General features: G+C 24.3%; 1 protein-coding gene across 1 annotated transcript in view; it reads right to left on the bottom strand.

The window, feature by feature from the left end:
* The window catches only part of Trpgamma (Transient receptor potential cation channel gamma), a 97,657-nt gene that overhangs the window by 14,527 nt on the left and 61,901 nt on the right, over positions 1-21,229 (bottom strand). Inside the window, exons 5-14 of the mRNA XM_075297044.1 lie at positions 21,041-21,183; positions 20,778-20,967; positions 20,505-20,687; positions 14,880-14,991; positions 14,692-14,814; positions 14,465-14,620; positions 6,084-6,492; positions 5,911-6,027; positions 5,650-5,845; positions 5,368-5,562 (exon numbers count right to left, since the gene is read on the bottom strand). Of these exons, the coding sequence (XP_075153159.1) occupies positions 5,368-5,562; positions 5,650-5,845; positions 5,911-6,027; positions 6,084-6,492; positions 14,465-14,620; positions 14,692-14,814; positions 14,880-14,991; positions 20,505-20,687; positions 20,778-20,967; positions 21,041-21,183 (1,824 nt within the window). The remainder of the gene's footprint in view (positions 1-5,367; positions 5,563-5,649; positions 5,846-5,910; positions 6,028-6,083; positions 6,493-14,464; positions 14,621-14,691; positions 14,815-14,879; positions 14,992-20,504; positions 20,688-20,777; positions 20,968-21,040; positions 21,184-21,229) is intronic.

The raw sequence follows: 21,229 nt of genomic DNA, 5'->3' as shown, positions 1-21,229 counted from the left end.
TAGGAAATTTTGTCAAAATTTATGTTCTATAGTCAACTTTGTCAAACATTCACTTCTATAAAAGTATCATCTGTAAAAACGCAATTTTTATGGGAAATTTTGTCAAAGTTTCATTTCTATAGGAAATTTTCCAAAATTTAGTTTCTATAGGAAATTTTCGACAAATTTAATTTTTGGAGGAAATTTTCAAACAAATTTAATTTCTATAGGAAATTTTATCAAAGTTGCATTTCTATAGCAATTATTGACAAAATTACATATCGATGTACGTTAGGTTAGGTGGCATCCCGATGTATCCACATTGGTGAACTTCTATCTTATCACTGAGTGCTGCCCGATTCCATGTTAAGCTCAATGACAAGGGACCTCCTTTTTATAGCCGAGTCCGAACGGCGTTCCACATTGCAGTGAAACCACTTGGAGAAGCTTTGTAACCCTCAGATATGTCACCAGCATTATCGAGGTGGAATAATTCACCGCTGAAAAACCTTTTTGTGTTTGGTCGAAGCAAGAATCGAACCCATGACCTTGTCTATGCAATGCGGGCATGCTAACCACGATGTAGAAAATTTTGCCAAAATTTCACTTATATAGGAAATTTTTCTAAAAAAATTTACTTCTTTAGAAAATATTTTCTCAAAATGTCATATTTATAGGGAATTTCCCTAAAATTTCATATCTACAGGAAAATTTATCAAAATTTTCAAAATGTAATTTCCGTAGGAAATTTTCCAAAATTTAATTTCTATGGGAAATTTTGTCTAATTTGCATTTCTATAGGAATTATTGACAAAATTACAAAAGGAAATTTTGTCAAAATTTCACTTACATAGGAAAATTTTCTACAAAAATCCACTTTTGTAGGAAATATTTTCAAAATTTAATTTCTCTAGCAAATTTTCCCGAAATGTCATATTTATAGGGAAAAGTTTCATTTCTATAGGAAATTTTTTCAAAATTTCATTTCTATAGGAAATTTTCCAAAAATTTCCCAAAAATTCAATTTCCGTAGGAAATTTTCCAAAAATTCAATTTTCGTAGGAAATTTTCCAAAATTTAATTTCTATGGGAAATTTTCAAAAAATTGTATTTCTGTAGGAAATTTTGTCAAAATTGCATTTCTATGGAAATTATTGACTAAATTACATATCGATGTAAGACTTTTTGTCAAAATTTCACTTATATAAGAAATTTTCTCAAAAATTCATTTCTGTAGGAAATATTTTCAAAGTTTCATTTTTCTACCAAATTTTCTCGAAATGTTAAATTTATAGGGAATTTTCTTAAAATTTAATTTCTATAGGAAAATTTCTTAAAATTTTATTTTTATAGGAAATTTTGTCAAAAATTCTTTATACAGGAAAATTTCTAAAAAATGTAGGAAAATTTTGTCAAATTTTCATTTCGATAGCAATTTTTGACAAAATTTCATATCGATGTAGGAAATTTGGTCAAAATTTCACTTATATATAGGATATTTTTCTCAAAAATTCACTTTTGTAGGAAATATTTTCAAAATTTCATTTTTCTAGCAAATTTTCTCGAAATGTCATATTTATAGAGAAATTCCTTAAAATTTCATTTCTATAGGAAAATTTCTCAAAATGTTACTTGTATGGGAAATTTCGTCAAAAATTCTTTGTACAGGAAAATTTGTAAAAATTCTAGTTCTATAGGAAATTTTGCAAAATTTATTTTCTATAGGAAATTTTGTCAAAATTTCATATCTATAGGAAATTTTCAAAACATTGCATTTCTTCTTTCTTTTCTTTATATAGGAAATTTTTCTCAAAAATTCACTTCTGTAGGAAATATTTTCAAAATTTCATTTTTCTACCAAATTTTCTCGAAATGTCATATTTATACGGAATTTTCTTAAAATTTAATTTCTATAGGAAAATTTCTTAAAATTTTATTTTTATAGAAAATTTTGTCAAAAATTCTTTGTACAGGAAAATTTCTAAAAAATGTAGGAAATATTCTCAAACTATCGTTTCTATAGGAAATTTTCCAAACATTTCATTTCTATAGGAAATTTTCAACAAGTTTAATATGTATTCAGGAAATTTTGTCAAATTTTCATTTCTATAGGAATTTTTGACAAAATTTCATATCTGTAGGAAATATTTGCAAAATTTCATTTTTCTAGCAAATTTTCTCGAAATGTCATATATATAGAGAAATTCCTTAATATTTCATTTCTATAGGAAAATTTCTCAAACTTTTATTTGTATGGAAAATTTTGTCAAAAATTCTTTGTACAGGAAAATTTGTAAAAATTCTACTTCTATAGGAAATTTTGCAAAATTTTTTTCTATAGGAAATTTTGTCAAAATTTCATATCTATAGGAAATTTTAAAACATTGCATTTTATAGAAAATTTTTAACAAATTGAATTTCTTCTTTCTTTTCTTTATATAGGAAATTTTTCTCACAAATTCACTTCTGTAGGAAATATTTGCAAAATTTCATTTTTCTAGCAAATTTTTTCAAAATGTCATATTTATAAGGCTTTTCTTAAAATTTAATTTCTATAGTAAAAAAATTTTGTTTCTATAAGAAATTTTCTCAAAACTTCTTTATACTGGAAAATTTCTAAAAATTATATTTCTATAGGATTTTTTTCACAATTTTATTTTAAAGGTAGGACACATTCTCAAACTATCATTTCTATAGGGAATTTTCAAAACATTCCATTTCTATAAGAAATTTTCAACAAATTTAATTTCTACGGGAAATGTTTGTCAAAATTTCATTTCTATAGGAAATGTTGTCAAAATTTCACTTATATATAGGAAAATTTTCTCAAAAATTCATTTCTGTAGGAAATATTTTTAAAATTTTATTTTTCTACCAAATTTTCTCGAAATGTCAAATTTATAGGGAATTTTCTTAAAATTTAATTTCTATAGGAAAATTTCTTAAAATTTTATTTTTATAGGAAATTTTATCAAAAATTCTTTGTACAGGAAAATTTTCTAAAAAAAAATGTAGGAAATATTCTCAAACTATCGTTTCTTTAGGAAATTTTCAAAACATTTCATTTCTATAGGAAATTTTCAACAAGTTGAATGTCTACAGGAAATTTTGTCAAATTTTCATTTCCATAGGAATTATTGACTAAATTGCATATCGATGTAAGACATTTTTTGTCAAAATTTCACTTATATAAGAAATTTTCTCAAAAATTCATTTCTGTAGGAAATATTTTCAAAATTTCATTTTTCTACCAAAGTTTCTCGAAATCTCATATTTATAGGGAATTTTCTTAAAATTTAATTTCTATAGGACAATTTCTTAAAATTTTGGTTTTATAGGAAATTTTGTCAAAAATTCTTTTTACAGGAAAATTTCTAAAAAATGTAGGAAATATTCTCAAACAATCGTTTCTTTAGGAAATTTTCAAAACATTTCATTTCTATAGGAAATTTTCAACAAGTTGAATGTCTACAGGAAATTTTGTCAAATTTTCATTTCTATAGGAATTTTTGACAAAATTTCATATCGATGTAGGAAATTTTGTGAAAATTTCACTTATATATAGGACATTTTTCTCAAAAATTCACTTCTGTAGGAAATATTTGCAAAATTTCATTTTTCTAGCAAATTTTCTCGAAATGTCATATTTATAGGGAATTTTCTTAAAATTTAATTTCTGTAGGAAAATTTCTTAAAATTTAATTTCTATAGGAAATTTTGTCAAAAATTCTTTTTACAGGAAAATTTCTAAAAAATGTAGGAAATATTCTCAAACAATCGTTTCTTTAGGAAATTTTCAAAACATTTCATTTCTATAGGAAATTTTCAACAAGTTGAATGTCTACAGGAAATTTTGTCAAATTTTCATTTCTATAGGAATTTTTGACAAAATTTCATATCGATGTAGGAAATTTTGTGAAAATTTCACTTATATATAGGACATTTTTCTCAAAAATTCACTTCTGTAGGAAATATTTTCAAAATTTCATTTTTCTAGCAAATTTTCTCGAAATGTCATATTTATAGAGAAATTCCTTAAAATTTCATTTCTATAGGAAAATTTCTCAAAATGTTGCTTGTATGGGAAATTTCGTCAAAAATTCTTTGTACAGGAAAATTTCTAAAAAATGTAGGAAATATTCTCAAACTATCGTTTCTATAGGAAATTTTCCAAACATTTCATTTCTATAGGAAATTTTCAACAAGTTTAATGTCTTCAGGAAATTTTGTCAAATTTTTCAGGAAATTTTGTCTTCAGGACATTTCAGGAAATTTTGTCGAATTTTCATTTCTATAGGAATTTTTGACAAAATTTTATATCGATGTAGGAAATTTTGTGAAAATTTCACTTATATATAGGACATTTTTCTCAAAAATTCACTTCTGTAGGAAATATTTGCAAAATTTCATTTTTCTAGCAAATTTTCTCGAAATGTCATATTTATAGAGAAATTCCTTAAAATTTCATTTCTATAGGAAAATTTCTCAAAATTTTACTTGTATGGGAAAATGAAAAATTCTTTGTACAGGAAAATTTGTAAAAATTCTAGTTCTCTAGGATTTTTATTCACAATTTTATTTTAAAGGTAGGAAATATTCTCAATTTATTGTTTCTATAGGAAATTTTGCAAAATTTCTTTTCTATAGGAAATTTTGTCAAAATTTCATATCTATAGGAAATTTTGTCAAAATTTCATATCTATAGGAAATTTTCAAAACATTGCATTTTATAGAAAATTTTCAACAAATTGAATTTCTTCTTTCTTTTTCTTAGGAAATTTTTCTCAAAAATTCACTTCTGTAGGAAATATGTGAAAAAATTTCATTTCTCTAGCAAATTTTCTCATAATGTCATATTTATAGGGAATTTCCTTAAAATTTCATTTCTATAGAAAAATTTCTCAAAATTTTGTTTTCATAGGAAATTTCTAAAAATTGTATTTTTATACGATTTTTTCACAATTTTATTTTAAAAGTAGGAAACATTCTCAAATTACAGTTTCTATAGAAAATTTTGTCAAAATTTAATTTCTATAGGAATTTGTGACAAAATTTAATATCGATGTAGGAAATTTTGTCAAAACTTCCTTTATATAGGAAATGTTTCTTAAAAATTCACTTCTGTAAGAAATATTTGCAAAATTTAATTTTTCAAATTTTCTCAAAAAATCATATTTATCGGGAATTTTCTTAAAATTTCATTTCTATAGGAAATTTTTTCAAAATTTAGTTTTTATAGGAAATTTTGGAATAAGGGATATACTCGTAAGTCAGCCAAGTTATTTCCGTTTATGTAGAAATTGAAGCTTCTACCCCTAATTCTAAGGTCTCTACCTATCGGCAATCCTTTATATATACTTCGCTTACGCATTAGCGAAAAAAACTTACCCTTATTGTCTTCAAATGTTCTCGTCGCGCCGCCGACGATCCACTACAGAATACACGACGGGCCCATTTAAAGGCATACCATATGGATTTGGGTGTGGCAATAATATTAAAAGGTGGTGGACAAGTTCCGCCTTCCTCAAAATAACTAATCCATAATTTGGAACGAGCAAATTTCCATTCAACATCAGCACGTTCCTAAATTGGGAAAAACAAATAAAAAAAAACACACACATCATCATGAAAAGAGGATTTTCCCCACTTGCATTGGTATGGAATACTCACCGATATCAATTGATAGGAATGATTCATCATGGCAATTAGAAGATTCAATAAAACCACAATATTAATAACGGAATAGGTACCAAACATTAGCATACCCCAGAAACGGGTAAAAATTTTAATGCCATCCAATTCGAAACTGTCCAAATCGATGAGACCAAAAACAGCCCAAAACAATGTCTGGGTGGTTTCGAATAGACTTTTGAAAAATAAGAAAAAATTAAATTAAAATCTCTGAATTATTAATGGCATTAGCTCACTTACTTGGAAAATCTTCTCCAAACAATGCAGGCATTTGGATCGGTGGTTCCATTTAAATGCAGCAACACATTGGTGGGTGAGACTTCGGGGCAGCGTTTCTTCTCCAAGTCCGCATAATACCTAGAATATTCAGCGACATAGCAACCACAATCCAAGTTAGTATCTTTCTTACTCACCATAATAGCTGATTTAGACCACTGCCAAAGGCAAACAATACCAAAACATACAAAAAGAAAAATTTCATAATATCCATAACCATGCGAGATAGAGACACCTGCAGTGGCCCCAAATGTGGATTCACCGAAAATATGTAAACCAATTTGAGGCTACTGAAAATGTTTGCCGCACTGAAGAGACCTTCCGATATGAGCATTGGATCCCATGCATCCCAACGCTCACGCGGTAGATCGGTGGCATGTGGATTGATGATCATTTCCTTTTGGACTTGAAAGAATGATACAACTCTTAAAGCCACTGTGGCCACATAAAGGGAATTTGTAACAAAATCTATTACATTCCACATATCGTTAAGATATTCCTGGAGGCCAACATCCCACAATTGTTTCACTTCACTCCAGATAAGACCTTGAAAGAGAAGGAGATAGTGAAAGTGATTATGCAGTAAGCAAGGCATGCAAAAGTTATTATTATTTTTATACCCTCCACCATAGCATGGGGGTATATTAACTTTGTCATTCCGTTTGTAACACATCGAAATATTGCTCAAAGACCCCATAAAGTATATATATATATATATATATATATATATATATATATATATATATATATATATATATATATATATATATATATATATATATATATATAATAATTTTCTATGGAAATAAAATTTTGACAAAATTTTCTATAGAAATAAAATTTGACAAAATTTTCTATAGAAATAAAATCTTGACAAAATTTTCTATAGAAATAAAATCTTGACATAATTTTCTATAGCAATAAAATTTTGACAAAATTTTCTATAGAAATAAAATTTTGACAAAATTTTCTATAGAAATAAAATTTGACAAAATTTTCTATAGAAATAAAATTTGACAAAATTTTCTATAGAAATAAAATTTTGACAAAATTTTCTATAGAAATAAAATTTTGACAAAATTTTCTATAGAAATAAAATCTTGACAAAATATTCTATAGAAATAAAATCTTAACAAAATTTTCTATAGAAAAAAAATTTTGACAAAATTTTCTATAGAAATAAAATCGTGACAAAATTTTCTATAGAAATAAAACCTTGACAAAATTTTCTATAGAAATAAAATCTTGACAAAATTTTCTATAGCAATAAAATTTTGACAAAATTTTCTATAGAAATAAAATCTTGACAACATTTTCTATAGAAATAAAATTTTGACAAAATCTTCTATAGAAATAAAATCTTTATAAAATTTTCAATAGAAATGAAATTTTGACAAAATGTTCTATAGCAATAAAATTTTGACACAATTTTCTATAGAAATAAAATCTTGACAAAATTTTCTATAGAAATGAAATTTTGACAAAAATTCCTATAGAAATGAAATTTGTACAAAGATTCCTATAGAAATGAAATTTTGACAAAATTTCCTAACGAAATGAAATTTTGACAAAATTTCTTATAGGAATGAAATTTTGACAAAATTTCCTATAGAAATGAAATTTTGACAAAAATTCTTATAGAAATGAAATTTTGACAAAATTTCCTAAAACTAAGAAATTGTTGACAAAATTTTCTATAGAAATAAAATTTTGACAAAACTTTCTATGGAAATAAAATCTTGACAAAATTTTCTATAGAAATAAAATCTTGACAAAATTTTCTATAGCAATAAAATTTTGACAAAATTTTCTATAGAAATAAAATTTTGACAAAATTTTCTATAGAAATAAAATTTTGACAAAATTTTCTATAGAAATAAAATCTTGACAAAATATTCTATAGAAATAAAATCTTGACAAAATTTTCTATAGAAATAAAATCTTGACAAAATTTTCTATAGAAATAAAATCTTGACAAAATTTTCTATAGCAATAAAATTTTGACAAAATTTTCTATAGAAATAAAATTTTGACAAAATTTTCTATAGAAATAAAATTTGACAAAATTTTCTATAGAAATAAAATCTTGACAAAATTTTCTATAGAAATAAAATTTTAACAAATTTTGACAAAATTTCCTAAAACTAAGAAATTGTTGACAAAATATTCTATAGAAATTAAATCTTGACAAAATTTTCTATAGAAATAAAATCTTGACAAAATTTTCTATAGAAATAAATCTTGACAAAATTTTCTATAGCAATAAAATTTTGACAAAATTTTCTATAGAAATAAAATTTTGACAAAATTTTCTATAGAAATAAAATTTGACAAAATTTTCTATAGAAATAAAATTTGACAAAATTTTCTATAGAAATAAAATTTTGACAAAATTTTCTATAGAAATAAAATTTTGACAAAATTTTCTATAGAAATAAAATCTTGACAAAATATTCTATAGAAATAAAATCTTAACAAAATTTTCTATAGAAAAAAAATTTTGACAAAATTTTCTATAGAAATAAAATCGTGACAAAATTTTCTATAGAAATAAAATATTGACAAAATTATCTATAGAAATAAAATTTTGACAAAATTTTCTATAGACACAGAATGTTGGTAGATTCTTTTTAGGGATCGGCAATATATATCTATAGACCGATATGTACCAATTTTATATATATATATATATATATATATATATATATATATATATATATATATATATATATATATATATATATATATATATATATATATATATATATATATATATATATATATATATATATATATATATATATATATATATATATATATATATATATATATATATATATATATATATATATATATTCTGTGTCGTGGTGAAATTCTGAGTCGATCTAAGCATGTCCGTCTGACCGTCCGTCTGTTCAAATCACGCTAACTTCCGAACGAAACAAGCTATCGACTATCTTATTGATGTAGGTCGGATGGTATTGCAAATGGGCCATATCGGGCCACTTTTACGTATAGCCCCCATATAAACCGACGCTCAGATTTGGCTTGCCGAGCCTCTTGGAGGAGCAAAATTCATCCGATCCATTGGTGCATGGTGTTAGTATATGGTCTTTAACAAACATGCAAAAATTGGTCCACATCGGTCCATAATTATATATAGCCCCGATATAAACCGATCCCCAGATTTGGCTTGCGGAGCCTCTAAGAGAAGCAAATTTCATCCGATTCGGTTGAAATTTGGTACATGGTGTTAGTATATGGTATCTAACAACCATGCAAAAATTGATCTTAATTATATATATATAACCCCCATTTAAACCCAATCCCCCGCTAACAACCATGCCAAAATTGGTACATATCGGTCTATAGATATATATTGCCGATCCCTAAAAAGAATCTACCAACATTCTGTGTCTATAGAAAATTTTGTCAAAATTTTATTTCTATAGATAATTTTGTCAATATTTTATTTCTATAGAAAATTTTGTCACGATTTTATTTCTATAGAAAATTTTGTCAAAATTTTTTTTCTATAGAAAATTTTGTTAAGATTTTATTTCTATAGAATATTTTGTCAAGATTTTATTTCTATAGAAAATTTTGTCAAAATTTTATTTCTATAGAAAATTTTGTCAAAATTTTATTTCTATAGAAAATTTTGTCAAATTTTATTTCTATAGAAAATTTTGTCAAATTTTATTTCTATAGAAAATTTTGTCAAAATTTTATTTCTATAGAAAATTTTGTCAAAATTTTATTGCTATAGAAAATTTTGTCAAGATTTATTTCTATAGAAAATTTTGTCAAGATTTTATTTCTATAGAAAATTTTGTCAAGATTTAATTTCTATAGAATATTTTGTCAACAATTTCTTAGTTTTAGGAAATTTTGTCAAAATTTGTTAAAATTTTATTTCTATAGAAAATTTTGTCAAGATTTTATTTCTATAGAAAATTTTGTCAAATTTTATTTCTATAGAAAATTTTGTCAAAATTTTATTTCTATAGAAAATTTTGTCAAAATTTTATTGCTATAGAAAATTTTGTCAAGATTTTATTTCTATAGAAAATTTTGTCAAGATTTTATTTCTATAGAAAATTTTGTCAAGATTTTATTTCTATAGAATATTTTGTCAAGATTTTATTTCTATAGAAAATTTTGTCAAAATTTTATTTCTATAGAAAATTTTGTCAAAATTTTATTTCTATAGAAAATTTTGTCAAAATTTTATTGCTATAGAAAATTTTGTCAAGATTTTATTTCTATAGAAAATTTTGTCAAGATTTTATTTCCATAGAAAGTTTTGTCAAAATTTTATTTCTATAGAAAATTTTGTCAACAATTTCTTAGTTTTAGGAAATTTTGTCAAAATTTCATTTCTATAGGAAATTTTGTCAAAATTTCATTCCTATAAGAAATTTTGTCAAAATTTCATTTCGTTAGGAAATTTTGTCAAAATTTCATTTCGTTAGGAAATTTTGTCAAAATTTCATTTCGTTAGGAAATTTTGTCAAAATTTCATTTCTATAGGAATCTTTGTACAAATTTCATTTCTATAGGAATTTTTGTCAAAATTTCATTTCTATAGAAAATTTTGTCAAGATTTTATTTCTATAGAAAATTGTGTCAAAATTTTATTGCTATAGAACATTTTGTCAAAATTTCATTTCTATTGAAAATTTTATAAAGATTTTATTTCTATAGAAGATTTTGTCAAAATTTTATTTCTATAGAAAATGTTGTCAAGATTTTATTTCTATAGAAAATTTTGTCAAAATTTTATTGCTATAGAAAATTTTGTCAAGATTTTATTTCTATAGAAAATTTTGTCAAGGTTTTATTTCTATAGAAAATTTTGTCACGATTTTATTTCTATAGAAAATTTTGTCAAAATTTTTTTTCTATAGAAAATTTTGTTAAGATTTTATTTCTATAGAATATTTTGTCAAGATTTTATTTCTATAGAAAATTTTGTCAAAATTTTATTTCTATAGAAAATTTTGTCAAAATTTTATTTCTATAGAAAATTTTGTCAAATTTTATTTCTATAGAAAATTTTGTCAAATTTTATTTCTATAGAAAATTTTGTCAAAATTTTATTTCTATAGAAAATTTTGTAAAAATTTTATTGCTATAGAAAATTTTGTCAAGATTTTATTTCTATAGAAAATTTTGTCAAGATTTTATTTCTATAGAAAATTTTGTCAAATTTTATTTCTATAGAAAATTTTGTCAAAATTTTATTTCCATAGAAAATTTTGTCAAAATTTTATTGCTATAGATAATTTTGTCAAGATTTTATTTCTATAGAAAATTTTGTCAAGATTTTATTTCTATAGAATATTTTGTCAAGATTTTATTTCTATAGAAAATTTTGTCAAAATTTTATTTCTATAGAAAATTTTGTCAAAATTTTATTTCTATAGAAAATTTTGTCAAAATTTTATTGCTATAGAAAACTTTGTCAAGATTTTATTTCTATAGGAAATTTTGTCAAAATTTTATTTCTATAGGAAATTTTGTCAAAATTCCATTTCTATAGGAAATTTTATCAAAATTTCATTTCTTAGGAGATTTTTTTAGGAAAATTTTGTCAACAATTTCTTAGTTTTAGGAAATTTTGTCCAAATTTTATTTCTATAGGAAATTTTGTCAAAATTTTATTTCTATAGGAAATTTTGTCAAAATTTTATTTCTATAGGAAATTTTGTCAAAATTCCATTTCTATAGGAAATTTTATCAAAATTTCATTTCTTAGGAGATTTTGTCCAAATTTCATATCTATAGGAAATTTTGTCAAAATTCCAATTCTATAGGAAAGTTTCCAATTTTATTTTAGGAAATTTTATCAAAATTTCGTTTCTATAGGAAATTTTGTCAAAATTTCATTTCTATAGGAAATTTTGTCAAAATTCCAATTCTATAGAAGATTTTGTCAAAATTTCATTTCTATAGAAAATTTTGTCAAATTTCAATTCCATAGGAAATTTTATCAAAATTTCATTTCTGTAGGAAATTTTGTCAATATTTCATTTCTATAGAAAATTTTGTCAAAAATTTATTAGCTATAGGAAATTTTGTCAAAATTGCATTTCTATAGGAAATTTTGTCAAAATTTCATTTCCATAGGAAATTTTGTCAAAATTTCATTTCCATAGGAAATTTTGTCAAAATTCCAATTCTATAGGAAATTTTGTCAAAATTCCAATTCTATAGGAAATTTTGTCAAAATTTCATTTCTATAGGAAATTTTGTCAAGATTTCATTTCTATAGGAAATTTTGTCAAGATTTCATTTCTATAGGAAATTTTGTCAAAATTTCATTTCTATAGGAAATTTTGTCAAAATTTCAATTCCATAGGAAATTTTATCACAATTTCATTTCCATACGAAGGTTTGCCAAAATTTCATTTCCATGCGAAGTTTTGTCAAAATTTCATTTCAAAAGGAAATTTTGTCAAAATTTCATTTCTATAGGAAATTTTGTAAAATTTCATTTCTATAGGAAATTTTGTAAAATTTCATTTCTATAGGAAATTTTGTCAAAATTTCAATTCCATAGGAAATTTTGTCAAAATTTCATTTCCATACGAAGTTTTGTCAAAATTTCATTTCAAAAGGAAATTTTGTCAAAATTTCATTTCTATAGAAAATTGTGTCTAAATTATATTTCTATAGAAAATTTTGTCAAAATTTTATTTCTATAGAAAATTTTGTCAAAATTTTATTTCTATAGAAAATTTTGTCAACAATTTCTTAGTTTTAGAAAATTTTGTCAAAATTTAATTTCTATAGGAAATTTTGTCAAAATTCCAATTCTATACGAAATTTTCCAACTTTATTTTAGGAAATTTTATCAAAATTTCATTTCTATAGGAAATTTTGTCAAAATTCCAATTCTATAGGAAAGTTTCCAATTTTATTTTAGGAAATTTTATCAAAATTTCGTTTCTATAGGAAATTTTGTCAAATTTCAATTCCATAGGAAATTTTATCACAATTTCATTTCTGTAGGAAATTTTGTCAATATTTCATTTCTATCGAAAATGTTGTCAAATATTTATTAGCTATAGGAAATTTTGTCAAAATTTCATTTCTATAGGAAATTTTGTCAAAATTTCATTTCTTAGGAAATTTTGTCAAAATTCCAATTCTATGGGAAATTTTCCAATTTTATTTTAGGAAATTTTGTCAAAATTTCATTTCTATAGGAAATGTTGTCAAAATTTAGGAAATTTTGCCAAAATTTCATTTCTATAGGAAATTTTGTCAAAATTTCATTTCTATAGGAAATTTTGTCAAAATTTCATTTCTATAGGAAATTTTGTCAAAATTTCATTTCTATAGGTAATTTTGTCAAAATTTCATTTCTACAGGAAATTTTGTCAACATTCCAATTCTATAGGAAATTTTCCAATTTTATTTTAGGAAATTTTATCAATATTTCATTTCTATAGGAAATTTTGTCAAAATTTCATTTCTATAGGAAATTTTTTCAAAATTTCATTTCTATAGAAAATTTTGTCAAAAATTTCTTAGCTATAGGAAATTTTGTCAAAATGGTCTCTAACAACCATGCAAAAATTGGTCTTAATTATATATATAACCCCCATTTAAACCCGATTCCCAGATTTGACCTCTGGAGCTCTTTGAGGAGCAACATTCATCCGATCCGGTTATATATAGCCGATCCGCAAAAATAATCTACCAACATTTTATGTCTATAGAAAATTTTGTCAAAATTTCATTTCTATAGGAAATTGTGTCAAAATTTCATTTCTATAGGAAATTTAGTCAAAATTTCATTTCTATAGGAAATTTTGTCAAAATTTTAAATCTATAGGAAATTTTCCAATTTTATTTTAGGAAATTTTTCAAATTTTCATTTCTATAAGAAATTTTGTCCAAATTTTATTTCTATAGGAAATTTTGTCAAAATTTTATTTCTATAGAAAATTTTGTCAAAATTTCATTTCTATACGAAATTTTGTCAAAGTTTCATTTCTATAGGAAATTTTGTCAAAATTTCATTTCTATAGGAAATTTTGTCAAAATTTCATTTCTATAAGAAATTTTGTCAAAATTTCATTTCTAGAGGAAATTTTGTCAAAATTTCATTTCTGTTGGAAATTTTGTCAAAATTTCATATATATGGACAGTTTGTAAAAATTTTATTTCTATAGGAAATATTATCAAAATCTAAATTCGGAAGGATATTTATCAAAATTTAATTTCTATAGGAATTTTTGTAAAAATTTAATTTCAATATAAAATTTTGTAAAAATTGTATTTCTATAAAAATTTGGTTTTTTTTATTTTATTTTTTATAATATTTTAATTAAATTATTGAATTAAAAAATTAATTTAAAATATTTCAATTTTATTAACGAAATCAAAATTTCGTCTCTATAGGAAATGTTCTCAAAATGTATTTTTGGAGGTAATCTTATCAAAATGTGTGTGTTTTAGTATTTTAGTGCAATTACTGTAGTCGAAGATTTTCTTTTTCACTTACCACTAACCCAGGCCAATATTAACCATTCAATAAAGGTGGGTTTAGCTCCACGCTTCGTTGGTAATTCTTCCACCTGATGAACCATACTTTCGGAATCGGTCCAAAACCAGCCACCAATAAAAGTTTCAATACGTTGTGAGGCCAACATAAGTAAAACTATCAAAAGGTAAGAATTAATTAAAATTAAATGAACCGATATTTATTCTAAATATATTCACACGACTTACATAAAAATGTAAAATATGAGGCACTATGACAGATAAATTTTATAAAAGGTTTCCTCATAGTTTGTCCCACACTAGAATATGGAGCCAATATATAAGCCAATGAGAATATGGGAAACATCATACCTGTAGTGGGGTTAAATAAAAAAAATTAGAGAAGTTCAAATTTTTAAATGTAAAACAATTCTTACCTATTCTGATTATATCTAAAGCTTGTAAAGCCATGTTTTTACGCCTAAAACCGGGTAGACCCTCATACCAGATGCTGGCCAGAAGTTGTTGGACATTCGAATGGGCTACGAACTGGAAAAAACGATATACAAATTAATGAATTTGTAAAAATTCATTTCTATAGAAAATTTTTTGAAAATTTCACTTCTATAGGAAATTTTGTTAAAATTTCATTTCTTTGGGATTTTTTTGCAAAATTTCCTCAAATAAAGTTTTTTTCCCTAAATTTTCCTTTAATAATATTTTATCTATTGAAAATAAATCTAATCTTATTTTAGTAAGATTAGCGAGATTATATAAAATCTCGCAACTTTGTAAATATTGACTGAACACATGGCAAATAAAGACAAATTTCTAAATTGAAAAATAAAAACATTCAAAATTGAATTTTTATAGGAAATTTTGTCAAAATTTCACTTCTTTAGGAAACTTTTCTTAAAATTGCATTTGTATAGGAAATTTTGTCAAACTTTAATTTTTATATGAAATTTTCTCAAACTTAAATTTTTATAGGAAATTTTGTCAAAACTTTCATTTTATAGGAAATTTAGTAAAAATTTAATTTTATTGGAAATTTTGTCAAAATTTCATGTCTATAGGAAATTTGTGCAAAATGTTATTTCTATTGAAAATTTTTTAAAGATTTCATTTCTATCGAATATTCTGTCAAAATTTAAATTCTATAAAAATTTTTATCATTTTTGTTACTTCAATTTTATAGGAATTTTGATAAAAAATTATTAATAATTGTTTATAGGAAAATTTGTCAAAATTTCATTTCAATAAGAAATTTAGTCAGATAGAGATGAATATCGTACATTTTGTCAAAATTTCATTTCTATAGGAAATTTTGTCAAAATTGTATTCCTATATAAAATTTTCTCAAAATTTCATATCAGTATGAAATTTTCTCAAAGTTCAGTATGAAAGTTTCTCATAATTTTATTTCTGTAGGTAATTTTGCAAACATTTCTATATCAAAATTTGTCAACATTTCATTTCTTTAAGAGATTTTGTCAAAATTTCTTTTCTTTAGAAGTTTTGTCAAAATTTTATTTCTATAAAAAAAAGTTCTACAAATTTAATTTCTATGGAGAATTTTCTACAAATTTAATTTCTATAGAAAAATTTCTCAAAATTTCATTTCTATAGTTATGGGAATTTTTTTTAATAATTTCATTTCAATAGGAAATTTTATAATTTTTTTTAGGATTTATTGCCAAAATTCATTTCTGTAGGAAACAGTTGTTTCTATACACTCAAAAAAAAGTTTACTTGGATCCAAAGATTTTGACCTTCCTTTAAGGATATTGATTCCGAGCCAAAGATGCGGCTTCTTTAAAATAAAGAAATTTTTTAGGGACCTCCCTGGCTTTAAATCTAGGATCGATAAAATTACAATTGAACACAGATCTCATTCATTGAATTTTTATTCTCTGTTTGTTATATATTAATAAAGGTATTCATGTACAAACAAATTCCAGTTTAAAAATCCAAATTATGCCAAGTACTTCAAAGTAAAAACTGTTTTCTTAATGCTAAAAAAACTTTAAACCAAAGATGCAAATCCTTAAAATAAGTCTTAGCCTATATTTTAAGCATTTTTATCTTAAATTTAAAAATTCAATATGTCAGTTGAGTTAAAGACGATTTCTTTAAATTAAAAATGTTTTTCTTTATTTTAAGGAACATTTGCCTTACTTCAAAGATCTACAACTTCAACAGAGGGACGCAAAATTTCAAGATTTGTGTCCTAAATTTAATGAAAAAAATTTTGAAGCAAGGATTATAAACTTTCTTTTAATTCAAATGTCATTATTTTAAAGAATTTTGTCCTTAGCATTGCGTAAATTTCGAGTCCTAAAATTTAAGTTGCATAATCTTCCATATTAGGTCAATATTTTTTTCAGTGAACTATTATAACAGGTTGGCTGATAAGCCACCGGTCTTACAAAGAAAAACACATTTTTTTGTCAAAATTCGTTTTTATTATTCAACATAGTTCCCTTCAAGAGCGATACAACGATTATAACGACCTTCCAATTTTTTGATACCAGTTTGGTAGTACTCCTTCGGTTTTGCCTCAAAATAGGCCTCAGTTTCAGCGATCACCTCTTCATTGCATCCAAATTTTTTCCCTGCAAGCATCCTTTTGAGGGATGAGAACAAGAAAAAGTCGCTGGGGGCCAGATCTGGAGAATACGGTGGGTGGGGAAGCAATTCGAAGCCCAATTCATGAATTTTTGCCATCGTTCTCAATGACTTGTGGCACGGTGCGTTGTCTTGGTGGAACAACACTTTTTTCTTCTTCATATGGGGCCGTTTTGCCGCGATTTCGACCTTCAAACGCTCCAATAACGCCATATAATAGTCACTGTAGATGGTTTTTCGCTTCTCATGATAATCGATAAAAATTATTCCATGCGCATCCCAAAAAAAGAGGCCATTACTTTGCCAGCGGACTTTTGAGTCTTTCCACGCTTCGGAGACGGTTCACCGGTCGCTGTCCATTGGAATCATGAGTGTAGTGATGGAGCCATATTTCATCCATTGTCACATATCGATGGAAAAACTCGGGTGTATTACGAGTTAACAGCTGCAAACACCGCTCAGAATCATCAACACGTTGTTGTTTTTGGTCAAATGTGAACTCGCGCGGCACCCATTTTGCACAGAGCTTCCGCATATCGAAATATTGATGAATGATATGACCAACACGTTCCTTTGATATCTCTAAGGCCTCTGCTATCTCGATCAACTTCATTTTACGGTCATTCAAAATCAGTTTGAGGATTTTTTTGATGTTTTCGTCGGTAACCACCTCTTTCGGGCGTCCACTGCGTTCACCGTCCTCCGTGCTCATTTCACCACGCTTGAATTTTGCATACCAATCAATTATTGTTTATTTCCCTGGGGCAGAGTCCGGAAACTCTTTATCAAGCCAAGTTTTTGCATCCACCGTATTTTTCCCTTCAGCAAATAGTATTTTATCAAAACACGAAATTCCTTTTTTCCCATTTTTTCCACAATAACAAAAGTTGCTTCACAAAAGACGCTCTATCTCACAAACTAATTGACTTACAGACGTCAAATTTTTACACGAAACATTTGAAGGTTGGTGCTATATAAAAATAACATGCATTTAATACTAGCGACGCCATCTATGTGTCAAACTCTTAGTTAGTTTTTGTATGAATTAAATAAAACTAATTTATTTCAAATTTCTATAGCTGGTAGAAATTTTGTCAGAATTTTATTTCTATAGGAAACTTCCTCAAAATTTCATTTCTTTACGAAATTTTGTCAAAATTTATTTTCTATAGAAAATTTTTGTAAAAATATAATTTTTAGGAATTTTTGGTAAAATTTTATTTTAGTAAGAAATTTTCTCAAATTTCCTTGGACATTTTGTCAAAATTCCATTAAGTGGAAATTTGTTTGCTATTGGAAATTTTCTCAAAATTTCTTTGCTAATAGGAAATCTTCTCAAAATTTCTTTGCTATAGGAAATTTTGTCATAACGTCATAACTTCTATAGGAAAATTTTTCAATATTATTGCATTTCTATAAAAATTTTGTCAAAATTTCATTTCTATAAAAATTTTGTCAAAACTTCATTGCTATAAAAATTTTTCTCAAAATTTCATTTCTATAGGAAATTTTGACAATTTTTTTTCTTTAAGAAATTTTGTGTCAAAATTGAATTTCTACAGGAAATTTTCTCAAAATTTCATTTCAGTAAGAAATTTTCTCAAATTTCATTGGAAATTTTGTCAAAATTTATTGCTATACGAAATTAAGTGGAAATTTGTTTGCTATTGGAAATTTACTCAAAATTTCTTTGCTAATAGGTAATCTTCTCAAAATTTCTTTTCTATATGAAATTTTGTCTAAATATCTTTGCTATAGGAAATTTTGTCATAATTTCATTTCTATAGGAAATTTTGGCAAAATTTCATTTCTATAGGGAAATTTGTCAACATTTATATTCTATACGAAAAATTGTCGAAATTTATTTTCGATGGGAAATTTTGGCAAAAGTACAAAAGTTTAAAATTTTAATTTTGTTAAAAATTTCGTTATAATTTCATTACTATAAAAATTATTCTTAAAATGTCATTTCTATAGGATGTTTTTTCAAAATGTCACTTCTAGAAAATTTGTTCAAAATTTTTTTTTGTATAGGAAATTTTGTCAAAATTTCATTTCTATAGGAAATTTGGACAAAAATTCTTTTCTCTAAGAAATTTTGGCAAAATTTAATTTTTATGGGAAATTGTCAAAATTGAATTTTTATAGAAAATTTTGTCAAAATTTCCTTTCTTTAGGAAATGTTGTCAAAATTTCATTTTTATAGGAAATTTCGTTAAAATTTTATTTTTAAAGAAATTGTGTCAAAATTTCATTTTTATATAAGATTTTCTCAAAATTAAATTTCTGTTGCAGATTTTGCAAATATTTCATTTCTATTTGGCAAAATTTCATTTCCATAGGAAAATTTGTCAACATTTATATTCTATAGGAAAAGTTGTCAAAATTTATTTTCGATGGGAAATTTTGGCAAAAGTGCAAAAGTTCAAAATTTTAATTTTGTTAAAAATGTCGTTATAATTTCATTACTATAAAAATTATTCTTAAAATTTAATTTCTATAGGAAGTTTTTTCAAAATGTTACTTCTAGAAAATTTGTTCAAAATTTTATTTCTATAGGAAATTTTGTCGAAATTTCATTTCTATAGGAAATTTTTACAAAAATTATTTTCTATAAAAAATTTTGTCAAAATTTCATTTTTATAGGAAATTTCGTTAAAACTTCATTTTTATAAGAAAACTTTCTTAAAATCTAATTTTGATAGAAAATTTCGTTAAAATTTTATTTTTAAAGAAATTTTGTCAAAATTTCATTTTTATATAAGATTTTCTCAAAATTAAATTTCTGTTGGAGATTTTGCAAATATTTTATTTCTATACGTAATTTTCAGAAAATTTAATTTCGATACAAAATTTTCTGAAAACTTAATTTCTATATGAGATTTTGTCAAATTTTTGTTTCTATCGAAAATTTTGGTAAAATTTTGTTTCTATAAGAATTTTTGTCAAAAACTTTTTAATTTCTATAAGAAAATTAAGTCAAAAATTTTATTTCTATAGAAAATTTTGTCAAAATTGCATTTATATAGAAAATTTTGTCAAAATTTCATTTTTGTGTAAAATTTTCTCAAAATGTAATTTCTATAGCAAATTTTGCAAATATTTCCTTTTGTATAGCAAATTTTATCAAAATTTTATTTCTATAGGATTTTTTTTTTAATTTCATTTATGTGGGATATTTTATAAAAATTTTCATTTAAGTAAGGAATTATACCAAAATTTGATTTTTAGAATATTTTTTTCGAAATTTTAGTTCTATGGGAAATTTTGACAAAATTTAATTTCTATATGAAAATTTCTCAAAAATTTAATTTCTACAAGAAATTTTGTCAAAATTTAATTTCTATAGAAAATTTTATCAAAATTTCATTTCAATGGGAAATTTAATCAAATATTGGTCCATGTAATAACAAAATTTGTTTTCCTAATCTTACCTTCTTTTGTCTTAATTTAATGGCTAATTTTAAACGATTTAAATGCATACGTTCACCATGCTCATAAACTGGACCGGTAGGATCGTGATTTAATAAAATTTCCAATTCATGAGAAGTACGAGTATGATCTAATAAAGCGGTGGCAAAATCCTGACACTGTTTGCGCAATTCCTGGTATTCGTTCTATAAATAAATGAAATTGAAATCTCATTAAATTTGAGCACTTTTCATTTTTTTCCATTCGAAGGCTGGGAATTGTGTCCACCTACTCACCTTAAATTCATGTTCTAAAAAACTTAAACGTCTCAATTCCCATGATAATTCAAATGCAGTTAAAATAGGATCCTTTGAGGACAAGGCAATTAAACTGGGACTAGCCAGAGCTCGATAGGCATTTATGCGAGAACGTGAATGACGCAATGAATCCTCCTGGCGAGATTGAACACATTCATCACAGCCACAGCTAAATACAAACAAAAAAAGAATTAAATTAAAGTTTTTTTTTGTATTTTATTACAAAATATTAACAATTTTACCGCACATCATGAGGCATGGGTAATACAGCTCCACGATCTAATAAGATTTTAATTATTTCATAATTATCTCGATGAGCTGCTAATATCAATGGTGTTATATCTGGGGTAAATGTTGAAGTTTCTTCAGGTGATGATTCCCAACTCTGTAATTAATTCAATATTGTTAATAATAACAGTTTAAAACAGGGT

The sequence above is a fragment of the Haematobia irritans genome, chromosome 2 (assembly GCF_050003625.1).
Source record: "Haematobia irritans isolate KBUSLIRL chromosome 2, ASM5000362v1, whole genome shotgun sequence".
NCBI classification, from domain to species: domain Eukaryota; kingdom Metazoa; phylum Arthropoda; class Insecta; order Diptera; family Muscidae; genus Haematobia; species Haematobia irritans.
This window is presented reverse-complemented; position numbering and strand designations above follow the sequence as displayed.